This window comes from Equus caballus, chromosome 4 (genome assembly GCF_041296265.1).
Source record: "Equus caballus isolate H_3958 breed thoroughbred chromosome 4, TB-T2T, whole genome shotgun sequence".
Taxonomy (NCBI): domain Eukaryota; kingdom Metazoa; phylum Chordata; class Mammalia; order Perissodactyla; family Equidae; genus Equus; species Equus caballus.
In genome coordinates, this window is record NC_091687.1 from 108,227,519 (window position 1) to 108,244,277 (window position 16,759).

At 45.2% G+C, this 16,759-nt stretch overlaps 1 protein-coding gene and 1 long non-coding RNA gene across 2 annotated transcripts; one reads left to right on the forward strand and one right to left on the reverse strand.

Annotated features, from left to right (window-relative positions):
- The first annotated feature begins 1,231 nt into the window (after positions 1 to 1,231).
- On the forward strand, positions 1,232 to 7,639 carry CCT8L2 (chaperonin containing TCP1 subunit 8 like 2). Its single transcript, XM_070265303.1, has one exon. The coding sequence runs from the start codon at positions 5,911 to 5,913 to the stop codon at positions 7,576 to 7,578; it is 1,668 nt and encodes a 555-aa protein (XP_070121404.1). The 5' UTR covers positions 1,232 to 5,910; the 3' UTR covers positions 7,579 to 7,639.
- Positions 2,811 to 10,534, reverse strand: LOC138923858 (uncharacterized). The gene is made up of 3 exons (XR_011438062.1): positions 10,403 to 10,534; positions 5,185 to 5,257; positions 2,811 to 2,869 (listed from the first exon to the last, which is right to left on the reverse strand). It is a non-coding gene; the product is annotated as an uncharacterized lncRNA (long non-coding RNA).
- Positions 10,535 to 16,759: the final 6,225 nt, after the last annotated feature.

Here is a 16,759-nt window from a genome sequence, read left to right on the forward strand (position 1 = left end):
CTGAAATGAGAACTATAATAAGACAGTCATTTGAATTCCTTCAGGGTTTAATCCCTGCCGGCTCTTTCAAGTTGACTATATTTACAGCCATGGGAATTTTCAGATTGCACAGAAGCTGGCTTGGTAAATACAAACTGTAAATTAAAAGTGTCTGACTATTATACACAGAAATAAAATATATACATGACTAATGATAAATTTATGAAGTGGTATATTTAAGTTTATTATTACCCTTTCATTTTTTCTGCACTTTACACTTTAAATAAAATACACTTTCAAAAGTTGGATTATTGATCCAAATGTTTATCTGTGTTCGGTACTGAAATTAGAGTAGTCATTTCCAACTGCGACTTTCATATGCACAAAATTATATATCAGGATAATTTCCTTCAGTATACTTCTTCAGCACTTGGGAGAATTTAAAGTGTCAGTATGTGCAAATTGCAAGTCACTCCTGCTGGAGGGAAGTTTTTAAAGGAAACAACTGGGGACTGAGAACAGAAAAGCGGGTAGAATGAATGGAAGGGTAGAAATAGAGGTTTGTGCAGTGATGCATACAAGACACAAGGTGATGAAGGTGAGGATGCCCAACCTTTAATCTCCATTCCTTTGGCTACTGAGAGCAGACAAGTAGATGGGATCTGTTTTAAAAGGATTGATAGGCTCATCGGCATGAAGTTATCATAGGCAGGGCAAATAAAATATAACCCAGGATGCAGAGGAAGTAGTTAAGGAATACTTATTCAAAATAAAAAAGGGTTTTCACATCTCCGTTATCCAAAGCTCACAGCGCTGAGTCCACAATGGATCCGAACTGGTGAACCCCAGGCTGCCGAGAAGCGGAACATGCGAACTTAACCGCTGCACCACTGGGCAGGCCCCCATAGTGGTATATTCTAGTTGTAGGTCCTTCTAGCTGTGCCATGTGGGGTGCCACCTCAGCGTGGCCTGACCAGCAGTGCCATGTCCAGGCCTGGGATGTGAACCGGCGAGACCCTGGGCCGCCCAAGCCCCCTGGGCCATGGAGCTGGCCCCAGAAGTACACACGTTACATAGGTGTTTTTAAAATATGGTAGCTATGTACCAAAGTATAAACAGCAATCATCTCTGAAGGGCTGGATTACAAGGGACTTTCACTTTCTATATTACATTCTCCTATAGTATTTGAATTAGAGCACATGTAGTATAATCAAAAATATATATTAAATATTTTAAAATGTGGGTAGGGGGTGAGGGTTGCTATCTACCACAAAGAAAAAGCAACGTCTCATGAAACTAAGCAAAGGAGTCTCAAAGAGCCTAGCAAACAAGTGGCAGTGAGTAAAAATTCATCGTCCAATGCCCATTCTTCCTAATGAAGGCCTGTAATGTCATCGATGTGGTCTTTATTTAGAGGGTGTCTCTATTGCTTTGTTTTAGTGAGTGTAAAAATATTTTTAAGGCTCTCCCATAGGTTCACTAAGTGTTGTCCCTCTCTTTTTGTTTTTCCATAAAGTCTTAAATTCCTTAAGGTTTTTTAGGAACCAAATTTCTACAGTTGGAAAAGGACCACTGAAAACATAAATTCTGGATCGTATAATTTTTGTGTTCATATTTTTACTATTAAAGTTACACTTTAAAAAGTTACAGTCATAGGCTAGCATTTTTTGTCCTTTATTTTTCAGTAGGAAAAAATTTTTAAAGAATTTCAATCATTTAAAATTAGTTCAGGGGCTGGCCCCGTGGCTGAGTGGTTAAGTTCACGCGCTCCGCTGCAGGCGGCCCAGTGTTTCGTTGGTTCAAATCCTTGGCGCGGACATGGCACTGCTCATCAAGCCACGCTGAGGCAGCGTTCCACGTGCCACAACTAGAAGGACCGACAACGAAGAATATACAACTATGTACCAGGGGGCTTTGGGGAGAAAAAGGAAAAAATAAAATCTTAAAAAAATAAAATAAAATTAGTTCATATTTAGTCTATAGTACATTTTTAGCTTTAAAAATTCATATTGCTTTACATGTTATTTCAGTAGTGTATACGGTGTACCTGTGTGACAGAGGAATTAAAGGAAAAAACTAAGAAGGAAATAAACAGAACAATCACCTTCAAAAACAACTTGTGTGTAAGAGCAGGAGGCAGCTCCGTTTACACAGATAGCATCTTGCCCTCCGGGGGTCTATACTTTCAACGTGGCACTACTTAACAAGATAAACACGAAAAGGGCAACAGGCAACTGAAAAACAAACATGGAAAAATGTACAAATAGAAAGATTAAATATTTACATCCATTATGTACAAGACCATAGTTTTAAAAGAAATGCATCTGGGGATCTGGGTGGAAGGGCAGGAGTGGGAGAAGTCCACAGACAGCTATGTCTATTCAGAAGAGGCATGGAAAATATTCTGCCAGAAGTGTTATAAATACCTAAAAATTCTCTTTCTCCCTCTCTCCCTCCCCACCTCTCCCTTCCTCCCCCCTTCCTCCCTCCCTCCGTCTCTCATTCTCTCCCTCTCTCACAAACACACACACACACACACACTCTCTTAGGTTCCTCTCCTTCATTCACGTGCAGGACTACTGTTTTAGATCCCTAAGGCTGCCACAGCAAACTGCCACACACTGGGGGGCTTCAAACAACAGAAATTTATTGTCTCTCAGTTCCGGTAGCGACCAGTCCACGATCAAGGTGTCAGCAGGGCTGCTTCCTTGTGGCAAGCTCTGAGGAACAACCTATTCCTGGCCTCTCTCAGCTTCCGGGGGTTGCCCACATTCCTGGGCGTTCCTTGGCTTGTAGATACATCCCTCCAATCTCGGCCTCCGTCATCACATGGCCGTCTTCCCTGTGTGTCTGTGTCCTCACATGATGTTCTCTGTGTGTCTCTTCTTTTCTGGTGAGGACATCAGTTATATTGGATGAAGGATCCACCCTATCCAGTGTGACCTCATCTTAATTAATTACATCTGCAACAATCCTATTTCCAAATCAGCTCACATTCTGAGGTTCCAGGAAGGCTGTGAATGCTGGGGGGACAGTGTTCAACCCAACATAACTACCACCAGCCTCTAGGAATGCCTACCCATTTCAACAGATCACAATGTGTACTGTTAGCAAATTGTATATAATGGGTAACCGCATGCAAACTCTTCTTGGCACAAAAATTTATTTACATTTATTTCACATCTAATCAATTTATCTGAAGGATAAATAAAATCAAAGTGAATTTAACAATGACGGTGTCCACACAGTAAAAAGTAAAACTGAGTTTAGTAGTTCCTTGGTTAGTTTGATCTATGTAAAGGTAGATCAAAAAATTTCAGTCCCAAATGGACTGTGTGGGGCCTGTTTTATGAGAGTGACTGTCTTTAGGGGTCAAAGACAACGATCAGATCCTCACTTTCCCCTGTACTGCATGATCAAACAGGTGAGGATTTCACAACTTGAAATGATACACTTTTACAATGGAAATGGAACTTACAGTCCCATCCATCGCCCCTCAGGTTGAAGTCTAAATTCCTTGGCATGGCTCACCAGGTCTGGGAGAGCCCCGCCACCGTTCAGACAAAATGCTCCTCTGCTGCCCTCCCTGCTTCCCTTCCTCCTCCCCACGAGCTCCAGCCTTCAGAACTACCTTTGGCGGACCACAAAATTGACGGGGCTCTCAGAATCCCCCTTCTCTTTTCACCTAGCCATTTACTACTTTTTTTTCTTCAGCTCTCACTTTAGACTTCACTTCCGTGCCTGACCACCGCTCTCTCCATGATGACGGTTATGTGTCCCCCTGGATGCTGCTACAACACCTGTGCTTTCCCCATCACAGCTCTCATGGCCTGTAATGAACTGCTGGTTAGTTGTCTGTATCCCACACTAAGCTCAGTGGAGACAGCGACTGCTGTCTACCTTATTCACCCTTTACCCCTATTATTCAGCAGCAGCTCAAAAAACAGTTGTGGAATAATGAAATAAAGGGAAAACCTATGTTAGGTGTAAGAAAAAGAACTAAGATGATCCTCTACAGGAGTGTTTATTTTTATTTTTTAAAAGAAACTGTATCTTTATAGGCAATGTATACATTCATACTTTGCTACAGTTTATGTTGGTCGTTACATTTGCCATTTCAATAAAGAAACAGGCAAGTCATCTTTGCCCCCTATAAGCAAACATTTGCCATGTGACACTCTTCTCTGTGTTAGTAGCTTTCAGAAGCCTGGGCGTGGATGGAGGATCACACCTGTTTCTAATGGAGTCTCCAAAATCAAAAGAGGTCAAAATAGTTGTCCACAGTCTTCAGACAAAATAATATGTCCTTAGAAATGTCTCAGCCCAGATAATGTTGAGGGGAAATGATTACAGAATAGCATATACAATATATATCATACAATCTGCTTACGTAAAACTGTGTAAATCTACAATTATCTATGTATGCATACATGTGTAAAGTAACAATGTTCATCAACACATAAACAATGATTCTCTCTGGGCTGGGATTCCAAGTGACATTTACTTTCTTTGTATTTTTCTTGTTAACTTTTATAATAAATAGCTATCATTTTTACAAAAGCAATCAAGTTGTTGTTCAAAGGCTTTTCCTCCAAAATCATCTCCTTTTTAGCCTTAATTATATTTAACTTTCACTGCGATATTTTTTTCCTTTTCCTTCTTGCTATCATCTTGTCTGTGGAAATATTAAAACAATGCCCACCATACTATCATGACTCCTAACTGGTGTAATCAGTTTCTGAGTTCCGTTTCTTTTCTTAGGGACACCTGCCATTAAACAAGGTAAAAAGGGTTTTTCCAAATGAAAATGAATGTCTTTTCCCTAATCTTAGCAGATGCAGTCAGTTGGGTTCATTTGGTACATTCCCTCTCTAGTCTCTGTATTCTTGTCATCTTTGTATCCCCATCAAAATGAACATAGTGGGTGCTCAATAAATATTTGTTAAACTGAAAAAGACGCAGCTGGGACTCCAATAGCCTGCAGTGAGAAAGAAGGGAGCAAGGAAGGGAGGGAAGGAGGAAGAATGGAAGGAAGGAACTTCAATTCTAAGGAGTGAGGGTAAGGGAGGGAGGACACCAACTGCATTCACTTTGGTTTTCCACCTTCCTGGCCACTGGGAGGCTGCTCACTTTCACCCTCTGCATCCGTTTCTATTAGTCTGTCTGTAGGGGGTCAGCATCCTTCCCTCCCTTGTCTCAACCTACCTTTTCCAACTCAGTGACATCACAGTCATTGGCAGCAGTTGTTGCACACCGTGCAGCCTTGCACACCTGCAACCTGAAAGACACACAGACCAGTAGACACATAAGGAGCCTGATGAACAGCACAAACGGATAAGGTGGCGCAAGAGGCAAAGGCAGAGAGATAACAAAACATGGCTAGTATTACAGTGCCGCACAAGAAAATGAGACAAAATAAAGCACAGACATCATATTTCTGTTTCCCTCTCGGAAACAAACAACAGAGGAGCCACAGCTTCATGGGGAATTTGAAGCAGCAGGTGTTTTCTCCGGATTTCCTCTTCACTGTTTCCAACGTTTGAGGGAAACTCTGCGGCCTGGCACACACGTGTGTCCCTCAGCTGCTGGACAACCAGGCCTGACTTCTGTCTGCCCCGGGCCTCCCAGACACCACCCTTCTGTGACCTCATTACCTGCCCCCAGTTCCACGTGCCACTCTGTGACTTCATCAAGATAAGATGTTTCAGCTACAAGCTTCCAAGGCCCCAGGAGCCGGCTTCCTTTACAAACCAGTTCGGGGCTGGTTTGGTCCTGAGCTCTCAGCAGAACATCGTTGCCCCCAGCCCAGAGCACCTGCTTCGCCAGATACCAACTGATGGCCGTTTGGCTCCTCCTTCCACAGACCCCCTGAGCATTTTCAAAGAGTCCACTGCGCCCCTGCGGCCCTGGTGGTGCCTCTCTCCGTGAGCCATGGGCAGCAGAGCCCCTTCGGCGACCGGGCTGCCCGAGCGGCTGGAGCCCGGCCCGGGGCAGCGCCCGAGGAGTCCAGGAGCCGAGGAGCAGCACGTGCTCAGCAGCGTGGCCGCGGCGCAGGCCCTGGCCAGAGTCATCCGGCCCTGCTACGGCCCCCACGGGCGGCAGAAGCTCCTGGTGACCGCCCGAGGAGACACCGTGGTCACGGGGTACGCCGCGGCCATCCTCCGCGCCCTGGAGCTGGAGCACCCGGCCGCCCGGCTGCTGCGGGAAGCCGCGCAAACGCAGGCGGAGCAGAGCGGCGACGGCGCGGCCTTCGTGGTCCTGCTGGCCTCGGCGCTGCTGGAGCGGGCCGAGCGGCTGCTGCGGGCCGGCCTGCCGCGCTCGCAGCTCCGGGAGGCCTACGCCGCCGCCGCCGCGGAGACACTGGCCCAGCTGCCTGGCCTGGCCGTCCGCTCTCTGGGGCCGTTGGAAAACCCGTTTTGGGCCCTCTATTCGGCGATAAATACGCACACTCCGTGCCAGACGTCCGGCTTGACCAAGCTGGTGGCCCACGCCTGCTGGGCGGCCAGGGAGCTGGACGGCAGCTTCCAACCCGAGCGCGTGGGCGTGTGCGCGCTGCCCGGAGGAAGGCTGGAGGACTCGTGCCTGCTCCCGGGGCTGGCCGTGGCCGGCAAGGCCTGCGGGAAGGTGACCGCGGTGCCGAGAGGCGCCAGGGTGGCTCTCTTCGCTTGCGCCTTCGGTCCTGCCAGTCCAAGTGGACCGGCAACTGCACGTCTCTGCAGTCCTGACGACCTAACTCAGTTCAGGGAAGGCAGCGAGAAATTGATGGAAAAGCAGGTGGGCCAGCTGGCGAGCGCGGATATTAACGTGGCGGTGGTATGGGGGGAAGTCGACGAGAATACCCTACCACAGGCTGATAAGCATGGCATCATGGTGATTCAAGCGAAGTCCCGGCGGGAGATGGTTTACCTGAGTGAAGTACTGGGCACACCTTTGATGCCTTATCTGCTTCCTCCCCTGAAGCCAGGGAAGTGCCACAGGGTGTACCGGCAGGAGCTGGGAGAAGGTTTGGCTGTGGTTTTTGAATGGGAATGTCTAGGCACCCCTGCCCTCACCTTGGTCCTCAGGGGGCCCACCACTGAGGGGCTGCGTGGTGTAGAGCAGGCTGCCTACCATGGGATTGATGCCTATTTCCAGTTGTGTCAGGATCCCAGACTGCTTCCAGGAGCTGGGGCCACAGAGATGGCTCTGGTGAAAATACTCTCAGACAAAGGAAGGAAATTGGAAGGGCCTAGGGGTCCTGCATTCCTAGCATTTGCCCATGCTCTGAGGTCTCTTCCAGAAACCTTGGCAGAGAACGCAGGCTTAGCTGTCTCAGAAGTGATGGCAGAAATGCATGGAGCTCACCAAGCTGGGAACTTCCTCACAGGAGTAGGAACCGAAGGGATAATTAATGTGGTCGAGGAGGAGGTGTGGGACACCCTAACAGCCAAAGCCCAAGGACTCCGAGCCGCGGCTGATGTGGCACTGCAGCTCGTGACCATAGATGAAATTATCGTGGCCAAGAAAAGTCCCAAAATTCAAGAGGACTTGAGTCCCTATCCTAAGAAGGCAAAGGAACATCCATCTCCTGTGAGAAAACAAAGTCCTCGGAAAAACTAAGAAGCAACATCCTCAATAAAATGGGGATTGCCACGGAGGGCACGAACACCCCAAAAATGAATGTTTGCCTTAGTGATTCCCTCCATTTTTGGTACTGAGTCCGTTTCTTCTGATAAAAACAACGTAAAGGACTGTATGATAACAGTCCTATTCATTGCTTTATTTCCTTTGAGATTCTTGGCTTTTGTTGTTTGCTGTTTCTCTCCATCAGATTCTGTTCCTTTCCTCCAATGAGAGCAGGATTCAATTCTATTGAAGATTTTTAAATTGAGTACTTGCGCTTTGGGGATGCGGAAAACAGTGCGGGAATCTCTTCCCAACTCTTTGAGTATTCCTCGCATGATATTCTAATATATGTGAATTTCTATCTTGATCTCACTTTAGCAATCTGAAACATTTCAGTTTCCACTTGCAGGAGTGGCCACTCCTTCCTGTTGTGATTATTTAGAAAAAGAAGGGAATAATATTTTAAGGCAAAAAAAGAAGGAAGGAAAATGAGCTGGCAGGCAGGCAGAAATATAATTTTTTTTAAAAAGTATCCTTGGCATAGATAACAACACACCTGAGAACTGCCCTAAGGCGGTTGTGTAGGTAAAGAGAGCTGGGGAGCACCCGGCACCAAGATATTCCAGGTGGGGCTCCAATTATGACTGGATACCCTGGGCATGAACAAGGGTGGTTGAGCAGAGCTGGGAGCAGAGCAGCACACCTTACCCAAAGTCTTTTCCACTTTATCCACCCAAATTACTTTGCCTCTGGGAAAAGAGTGGAACCTAGGGGAGAATCTGGGAGACAGGAAGCTGCAATCTCTTAGAGTCAAAACAAAAAATTTTAAACATTTGGAGAGAGAATCAGACTCAAGAAACAAATGTCTTATAGTGAGCATAGTATCTGCAACAAAGCAAAACAAATTTGCAAAAACTCTTTTGAAACTCAGAAAAAGTGAATCATGAAATGCTGTTAGCAAACCAAGGATAGCAAATGGAAACATATAGAACCATACTCACGATTACTAATTTAAGATTTATCAAACACCCTGGAGGTGTCTTTCCTTGTTTTGTCTTCATCGTTATATTTTAGTGACTATAACTAAGTGCTTTCATATTTCTCTCCTGCCCTCAAGTTCCCTATTGTTCTCGCAGTCTCAAATTTCATAGCAATAGTGATGATGATAGAAACAGTCAACTTTATAAAGTAGTTCAAAAGCACTTTATATACATTTTATTTAACCATCAAAACAAACTTATAAGAAGCTTGATTATCTCTCAGTTGCAGGAGACACAGCTGAGCTTCAGAAAAACTGAGTAATTGGCCAAAGTTACATAGTAAATAGAAGAGAAAAACCCATTCTCTTATTCGTTGTTTTATTGCCCGATCATAAATTCCTCTGTTGTGATGTTTTCAGAGATATGATTATGAAGAAAGTATGTCTTAAAATGGCCCTTTGAAAATTTACAATTAGTGTTTTTTAAATTAGACAAAAAGCCATGTTTATTTTGTGAAAAAAAATGATAAAGATGGTTCCTGCTCACAGGGAATATTTTAGTTATAGATTCAAGATATTCGTAGGCCAAATAATGTAACACAGTATATTTTAAATGTCCTAAATGCATAAGGGATTTTTTTGTAATTTATTTGAGGAGAAAACATATTGTAACATTTCATTACCATCTCCTTTTCCCCTAGACAGGCAGATGCACACAGAAAATTGTATATATGTAAATGCAAGTTAAAATGATTAAGGACAGTCTTACAAGGGACAAAGAAAGGTATGGCAGAGACAGTTTTGTTTTTTGAGGAAGATTAGCCCTGAGCTAACATCTGCTGCCAACCCTCCACTTTTTGCTGAGGAAGACTGGCCCTGAGCTAACATCCATGCCCATCTTCTTCTACTTTATATGTGGGACGCCTGCCACAGCACGGCTTGCCAAGTGGCGCCATGTCCGCACCCAGGATCCGGGCAGGGGAATCCTGATCCCGGCCCCCGAAGTGGAACGTGTGTACTTAACTGCTGCACCACCAGGCCAGCCCCTGCAGACACAGTTTTAACTTGCCTATGCTGACGGCTTTAAAAGTAAAGACACCTGACCCACACGACACGGAAGACACAGAGGATTCAGGCATCTTAGGAGATTTGCTGGGGAGGTTCTGGAGCTTGGGTGCTGAGACTCCCTGAATGTCCCTACTTGGTTCCCATCTGTCCTGAGACTGGTTGGTCAGTTCTTCAGTGCTGTGAACTGCCAAGTATCCTTCAAATAAACCTCCTTGAGTGAGCCAGAGCTGTAATCCAAGGAGCATTAGCTGCTCCAGAAGGAAAGGAAATGTCACACAACAGTTGAAGAGACTACCATGGGGCATCTAGCATACAGGGCTTAGGGAAAAGAACCAGCGTGGAGAGTTCATTTTAAGCTGAAAGTGTTTGGCTATTCAATTCCTTCTAGCATCCATTGAGGATCATCTCCTCTTCCACAGCCTTCCTTCTAAGCTCTTGCTACTTAAAGTGTGATCCATGCACCAGCAGCATCGCAGCATTCAGGAGCTTGTTAGAAATGCACAATCTCAGGGTACCCCCTACTGCAGCCCAGACCTGCTATGTCAGGATTTGCACTTTAACAAGATCCCGAGGTGCCTGGGTGCATATTACACTTTGAGAAACACTGATCTAAGCCATAATCCCATTAAGCTATATCTTGATTATGCCTAGAAATCAAGTATCCTCTTTAATATCATCTTTAAGCATTCTGTTTGTATCAAAATATATGACTCAGACATCAAGTTGTTTCTTTTCTTCTACTGACTATGAAGAAGTTGACCAGAATTTTACCTCAATTTTACTGGATCCAGATCCTGCTTCCAAGGTTACAGGACCAAAATTTCCTAGTAAGCAGGGTCTCACGTTCTCCAAATGCCCACGAACTTGGCTACATATTTCTCTTCCAAGATGTGCTCCAGAAGCAGCTGAACTTCAGAAAGGAACATTTCTAGAGCACATTCTCTATGAAACTCGCAGCTGGCGGACTTGTCTGTTCTTCCATCCCAAATCCCTTGCAGTTCAGCAACATTGTTTTATGGGGCTCTGAGTTGATCTGGCAGGCAAAGAAAAAAGAAATAAGGTCTGGTGAAAATAGGGAAGGAAAACGAGAACTTTTGAGTCTTGGGAAAGGAAGGAGATGGGTGCTGGCCTGGGTGTTGGAGGCCGGGGCTAAGTTATGAGAACCAATCATCCTTTTGGGCACTAGAGAGCACAGACCCAAGACTGGGACCTGCAAAAATACTGGAGTTCTGAAGGACAAAAAGTCAGTGATTCCAAACTGTGAAAAGAAGATTCAAACAATAGGAAAGAGTTGTCAGCAGTCTGTTCTAATCCTTTGTGTGTATGGACCTCTTCCCAAGAGTCCTTTATGAAGAGAGACCCTTATGACAGGAGCTCTTCCTTTCCTTTTTTTCCTGAGGAAGCTTGGCCCTGAGCTAACATCTGTGCTACTCTTCCTCTATGTTTTCGTATGTGGGACACCACCATAGTGTGGCTGGTGAGTGGAGTAGGTCTGCGCACGGGATCCGAACCCACAAACCCCAGGGTGCTGAAAGGGAAGCAGCAAACATAACCACTGTACCACTGGACCAGCCCTCCTTCTTTTTACGGCTGAATAATATTCCATTGTATACATATACTACATCTTCTTTATCTACTCATCCATCGATGTGCATTTCGGTTGCTTCCATGTCGTGGCTACTGTAAATAACACTGCAATGAATGCAGGGGTGCAGATATCTTTTCGAGTTAGTGATTTAGTTTTCTTTGGATAAGTACCGAGAGGTAGAATTGCTGGATTGTATGGTAGTTCTATTTTTAATTTTTGAGGAACTGTTTTCCATAGTGGCTGCACCAATTTACATTTCCACCAACAGTGCACAAGGGTTCCCTTTTCTCCACATCCTTGCCAACACTTATCTCTCGTCTTTTTGAGAACAGCCATTCTATAAGATGTGAGGTGACATCTCATTGTGGTTCTGATTTGCATTTCCCTGATGATTAGTGATGCTGAGCACCTTTTCATCCACCTGTTGCCATTTGATGTCTTTTTTGGAAAAATATCTTTTCAGATCCTCTGCCCATTTTTCAATTGGATTGTCTGTGGATTTTTTGCTATTGAGTTGTATGTGTTCTTTATTGACATTTACAGTCTCCTTTCAGATGTTCAGCAGCACACCACAAAGGTACGATCTGCAGAGACTGATGTGCTAAAGCTGCAGTCAGAAGTTAAGCTTTCCTATTTCTGTGTAAATGTTTATTTCTCCCTAGCTATGAGAGGCACTGCGGAGTAAAGACTGATAATGTCATTAACAATTTAAAATATAGAAGTATTAGTGAATACTCAGAGAAAACATTCCTATTTGCCGCTTTATTACATTTCACTTCATTTTCTACTGTATTAGAAACTCATTAGGTAAAATTGCTTTTCTCCTCCCTCCCACAGTTTATTTTCTGCTGGTGTTTTTCACTGGTTTATTTCAAACTCCTAAATGTATCTTTCTCATCCATTTCTTTATTTCTTTGTCCATGGTTTCTACTTTTCCATCAATTTCTATTGGTTCTTATTACAATAAGTTATTAATCTTCTTTGCCTTTTATTTCACCTATGCCTGCTCAACTTTATTCTTTTCCATCTTGGATAAGTTTATTTTTTTCTGGCAGTTTCAGAACAATAATTCCCTATGTTCTTCCCAAGATCTGGATTTCCTTTTCATAAATTAAATTTCTCTTCTTTCATTTTTTTCACTCTTTTCTGATTTCTTCAGCTTTTTACTTTCATAAAGGTTTCCCTCTTCTTTTATCTACTGAACCCTCATAAACTCCTATTTTGGACTTATCCAAATAATGGGCTTTTAGAAGTGCTGATAGTTAAAAATTTCTCTCCTTCTGCATAGTAGAGAGTGGAGAGTTCTGGAAGTAAATGTAATTATGTTTCAAGTCATAGTGGGGTGCAGTTGGATTTATTATTGCAATTTGCACATTTATTAAGTGCCAACCCAGTGTTAAGAACTATCCAAGGGCTGGCCTGGTGCTGTAGTTGTTAAGTTCAGACACTCTGCTTCGGCAGCCCTGAGTTTGCCAGTTTGGATCGCAGGCACAGACCTACACACTGCTTATCAAGCCATGCTGTGGCAGCATCCCACGTACAAATAGAGTTATGGTACAGATGTTAGCTCAGTGACAATCTTCCTCAAGCAAAAAGAGGAAGATTGGCAATGGATGTTAGCTCAGGGCCAATCTTCCTCACCAAAAAAATAAAAGAACTACCCATATACCAGAATTCAACTTGGTCAACACGCAGCGAATCTTGACCAGGCAAACTTGCCTGACATAGGACTGTGAAAATACCCTGCTCAGATCTGCTGCAAGGAGTGTAATTGACTGAGGGCCTTGGCTGCCATCCTCGGAAGCCACCACCACATTCTTTGGAAGGGAACTTGGGCTTCATCACTCTAGTCAGTCCAGCCAAAACCATCTCAGAGCTGCCCCATGGTCAGAGACCTTCGTACCCACTCTGCACCCTCGTCCGCTTCCCAGGGGTCAGATCTCCCTGCCTCCTCCAATTCTGTCCCCTTTCTTCCCTCACAGATATTTCCTCCTATAAATCTCTTGCATGACAGTCTTATCTTAGCCTCTGTTTTGCAGAGGACCTGTACTAACACAGGACGGGAAGATGTAAGTATAAGATTACTCTGAAACAGGTTGCTTCTTCCTTTTGTAGGGGAGGAAGACTTTTCCTCTATCCAAAGTGGGTTCGTCTGGCTGGAGAACGAATTAAATTCACATGAGACAGACTAGCAAGAGAAAATTAAACAAAGCTTTATGAGGACCCATGTCCCGGGGCCTTTCTTCCCGAAGGAAGAAAGGGCACAGAAGAAGTGGGGTGCACAGAGTGGTTATATACCCCCAAACAGGATATTTCACATATCATTGAAATGTCCCTCCCACAATAGTCACAAGATTGCCCTGTCGGCACAGTGCTTGATGGACACAGCAGGTAGTGGGTCTGCTATCTTGGAGGGCGTAGCAGTAGGCAAGTCTATTGTCTTGAGCTGGGCGGTCACAGGTGAGTGCAGCAATCAGTTCCTAGCCTAAGGAAAGATGCTTAATCCCGAAGGAAATGCCAACGTTGGGAGGGGGAGGGAAGTCAGTTACAGGAGGTTACCAGACAAGCACAATAAACAAATGCAGATTTAAGTCCTTGCCTCCCCCATTGATTAAGAGTTTCTAGAGATATCTTTACAGATGGAGAGTTCCTTTACAATGTAAATGTCTCTTACAAAGGGTAAGCAAGTTCTACTTTTCAGTTGCTTTCCTGTCTGCAAAGGAACCAGCCTCAAATAATCATGCCACAGAGACATATGTTGAGGTGGCCAATTCCAGACCCCTACACTTTCACTAGATTTGTCCTCTCCAGTGAGTGACCCTCCTTTTCTCAAAAGTCCCTCAGAGAGATAACTTCAATTTATTACCAGCTACCACACCCTCCCTCCCACCCGGAGAGCCACTCCCTGCACCACTCCCTGATGGTACAGCAGGGCCACACCTGCACTGCGGCCTCACCCCTTCCCCACCTCACCTGACAAGAACACACACACACACACACACTTTGCTCTTTCTCAAGTGTTATTCTTCACTTCTGGGAACCAAGTCAGCTACCCTTTGAATGTACTCTCCCTTTCTCCTCTTAATAAGGCATTATTACTACCTTAGTGATAATAAAAATAAAATACCTTGCATAAGAATAGCATTTTTGTTACTTTCCAAGCCCTTTGTAGAAACATTACCTCCTCTGATCCACATAATAACTGTGAATGTGGACAACCCCAGCATTATTAGCCCCACTTCACAGAGGAAGAAACTGAGACCCACACGAGTCTCTCTCGGTGTCAGTTTCCAAGTCTGTCCAATGAAGGCTTGAACCCTATGACCTCTAAGTTCTCTTCCACTTCTAAAATTACTATAATTTCCATAATTTGTCTGAAATCACAAAGCTAGTGGTTAGTAGATTAGAGGCCTCAGGTGAATGCCTTTGGTGCCAAGCTAATGCTCCCACACCACGTTATCCTTGCTGACCAGAGCATTGGCTGACATTTAGTAACTGTCCCTATTTCCCATGCACTGTGCTATTACTTAGAGGGGCACTGCCGACCACGCCCTCTGCATGCACCCTCCCCCTCCCCATCTGAAAGCATTTAGATTTCAGTTCTACACACACTTACCAGGAGCGGACCCACCTCTGCTCTAAGGAGATGATCTGGTTGGTTTAATCTCATCAACACTTCTCCTTCTCTTGACCACAATCACTGGTCTAGGCTGGGGCCAGGCCCAAATGGTCCAGCCACGGTGAACTGGAAGATTCTGGCCTAGAATGCAGGACCAGAAGTGCGTTCTCTCCTCCTGGACATAAATTAGGAAGCATTGGCTTTAATGCTCCTGGCAGCCTCTCTGTGGCCCCAAGGGGAAGCCACAGGATTCTTGTTGGGCTGATAGTTTTTAGCAGCTAAAATCTATCCCTAAAACTATGAACAAATATAGGCAAAGATAAATGAGGTAATTGAGACCCACAGAGTTACTAGACTTGGTCAGGCTCACATTGCTTGTTTAGGGTGGTTAGGACTAGATTTCAGCTTTCCAGAAACTGACCCAGGGTTCTCTTGGCCTCAGCAGATAGAGAATGCGAGCCGGTACAGGAATCCCTGAGAAAGACCAGACTGAGGTCTGGCTGCTGCACAGAACCTCAGAAGTATGTCCGAGGGGGAAGAAGGTGAAACTGAAGGGAGTTTCCTTCTGTTCTGCTTTCCTGCCTATGGTAGAACTGAGGACAGGGCCACAGCTGAGCGTGATGGTAACACTGAGTCAGGATTCCTTCCTTTCTCCAGCCCCACCCTCTGTGGAGCAAAGAACCTCTAAGACCGCCCTGGAGGAAGGATGGCTGCCTGCCAAGGATCTGCATGCCGGGGGTCAGGGTGAGGGCGAGGCAGTGACCGCAGGCTGTGAACAGCTGGAGAAGAGGTGGGCAAGAGGGTGGCCTTGGGGCAACAGGCCTTGCTTCTCACTCTCCTTGTCAAAGAATAGCCAGAAATAAAGCACACGAATCAAAGAAACACAAAGTATTTACCAAGAGGATAGTTATTTTTCCAATTCTCCTACTTGTGGGTGTGTCTATAAAATTCTGGTAGAATCAGCCATGAAGAACAGTTTGAGAAGTCCATTTGATCACAGCTAATGTACCATTCACTTATTCATCAAGGATTTATTGAGTACCTACCTGGAGACACAGCTCTGAGAAAACATAGAAAAGGCCCCTGTGTCCAGGAGCTCACATCTTAATGGTCCAGGGGAGGTGAAGGGGAGCAGATCACAGCAAGTAAATAAACAAGATGATTTTGGACTGTGGGCCTGCTCTGAAGGCAATCACAGGGGGATTTGATAGAAAGTACTTGGTCAGGTGGGAGGGGTCCTACTTTAGATTACATGGGTATCAGAATGTCTCCCCGGGGTGACATGAGAGCTAAGCCATGCGAGAAGAAGAGCAGATCCAGACAGGCTGGAAAACAATAGCAGGTGCAAAGCCTCTGTGGCAAAAAGTGCTGGGCGGGAGGGGGGGGACGGCGGGGGGGGGGGTGGTGAGGGTGGGGGTGGAGGGGAGAAGGTGGTCAGTGTGCCTGGGGTGCAGGGAGGGAGCTGGAGAGGCAGGGGAATCCTGTAAGGCAGGGCTTGGAGGCCATGGGGGTGGGGCTGGGGGCTCCGTAAGGACCCTGTATTAGCTGGGAATGCAGCCAGAAATACCGTGTGCCATTCTTCCACACACATCAGTGAGCCCTGATGGAGTCCCCTGATGGACCTCTGGAGTCTGACCTGGGTTGAAATTTGATTTCTCCCACTCTAATGACCTTGGGGAAACTTGAGTTTCCTCATCTAAATAATCAAGGGTATCTCGCATTTGAAGCCAAAAGACTAGTGTGGGGACTAGCTCCAAACCTTAGCTTTATCAGTCGATTTATCCTTACAGCCATGAGCAGCCGTTTACAAAAGTAGCATAAATTAAAACAAGAAAGCTGAACTCTTAGAATAACAATAGTGCAAAAACAATCGATATAAGAATACATTCCCCAGGAAAGACCGCGTATGTTGCTGGAATAA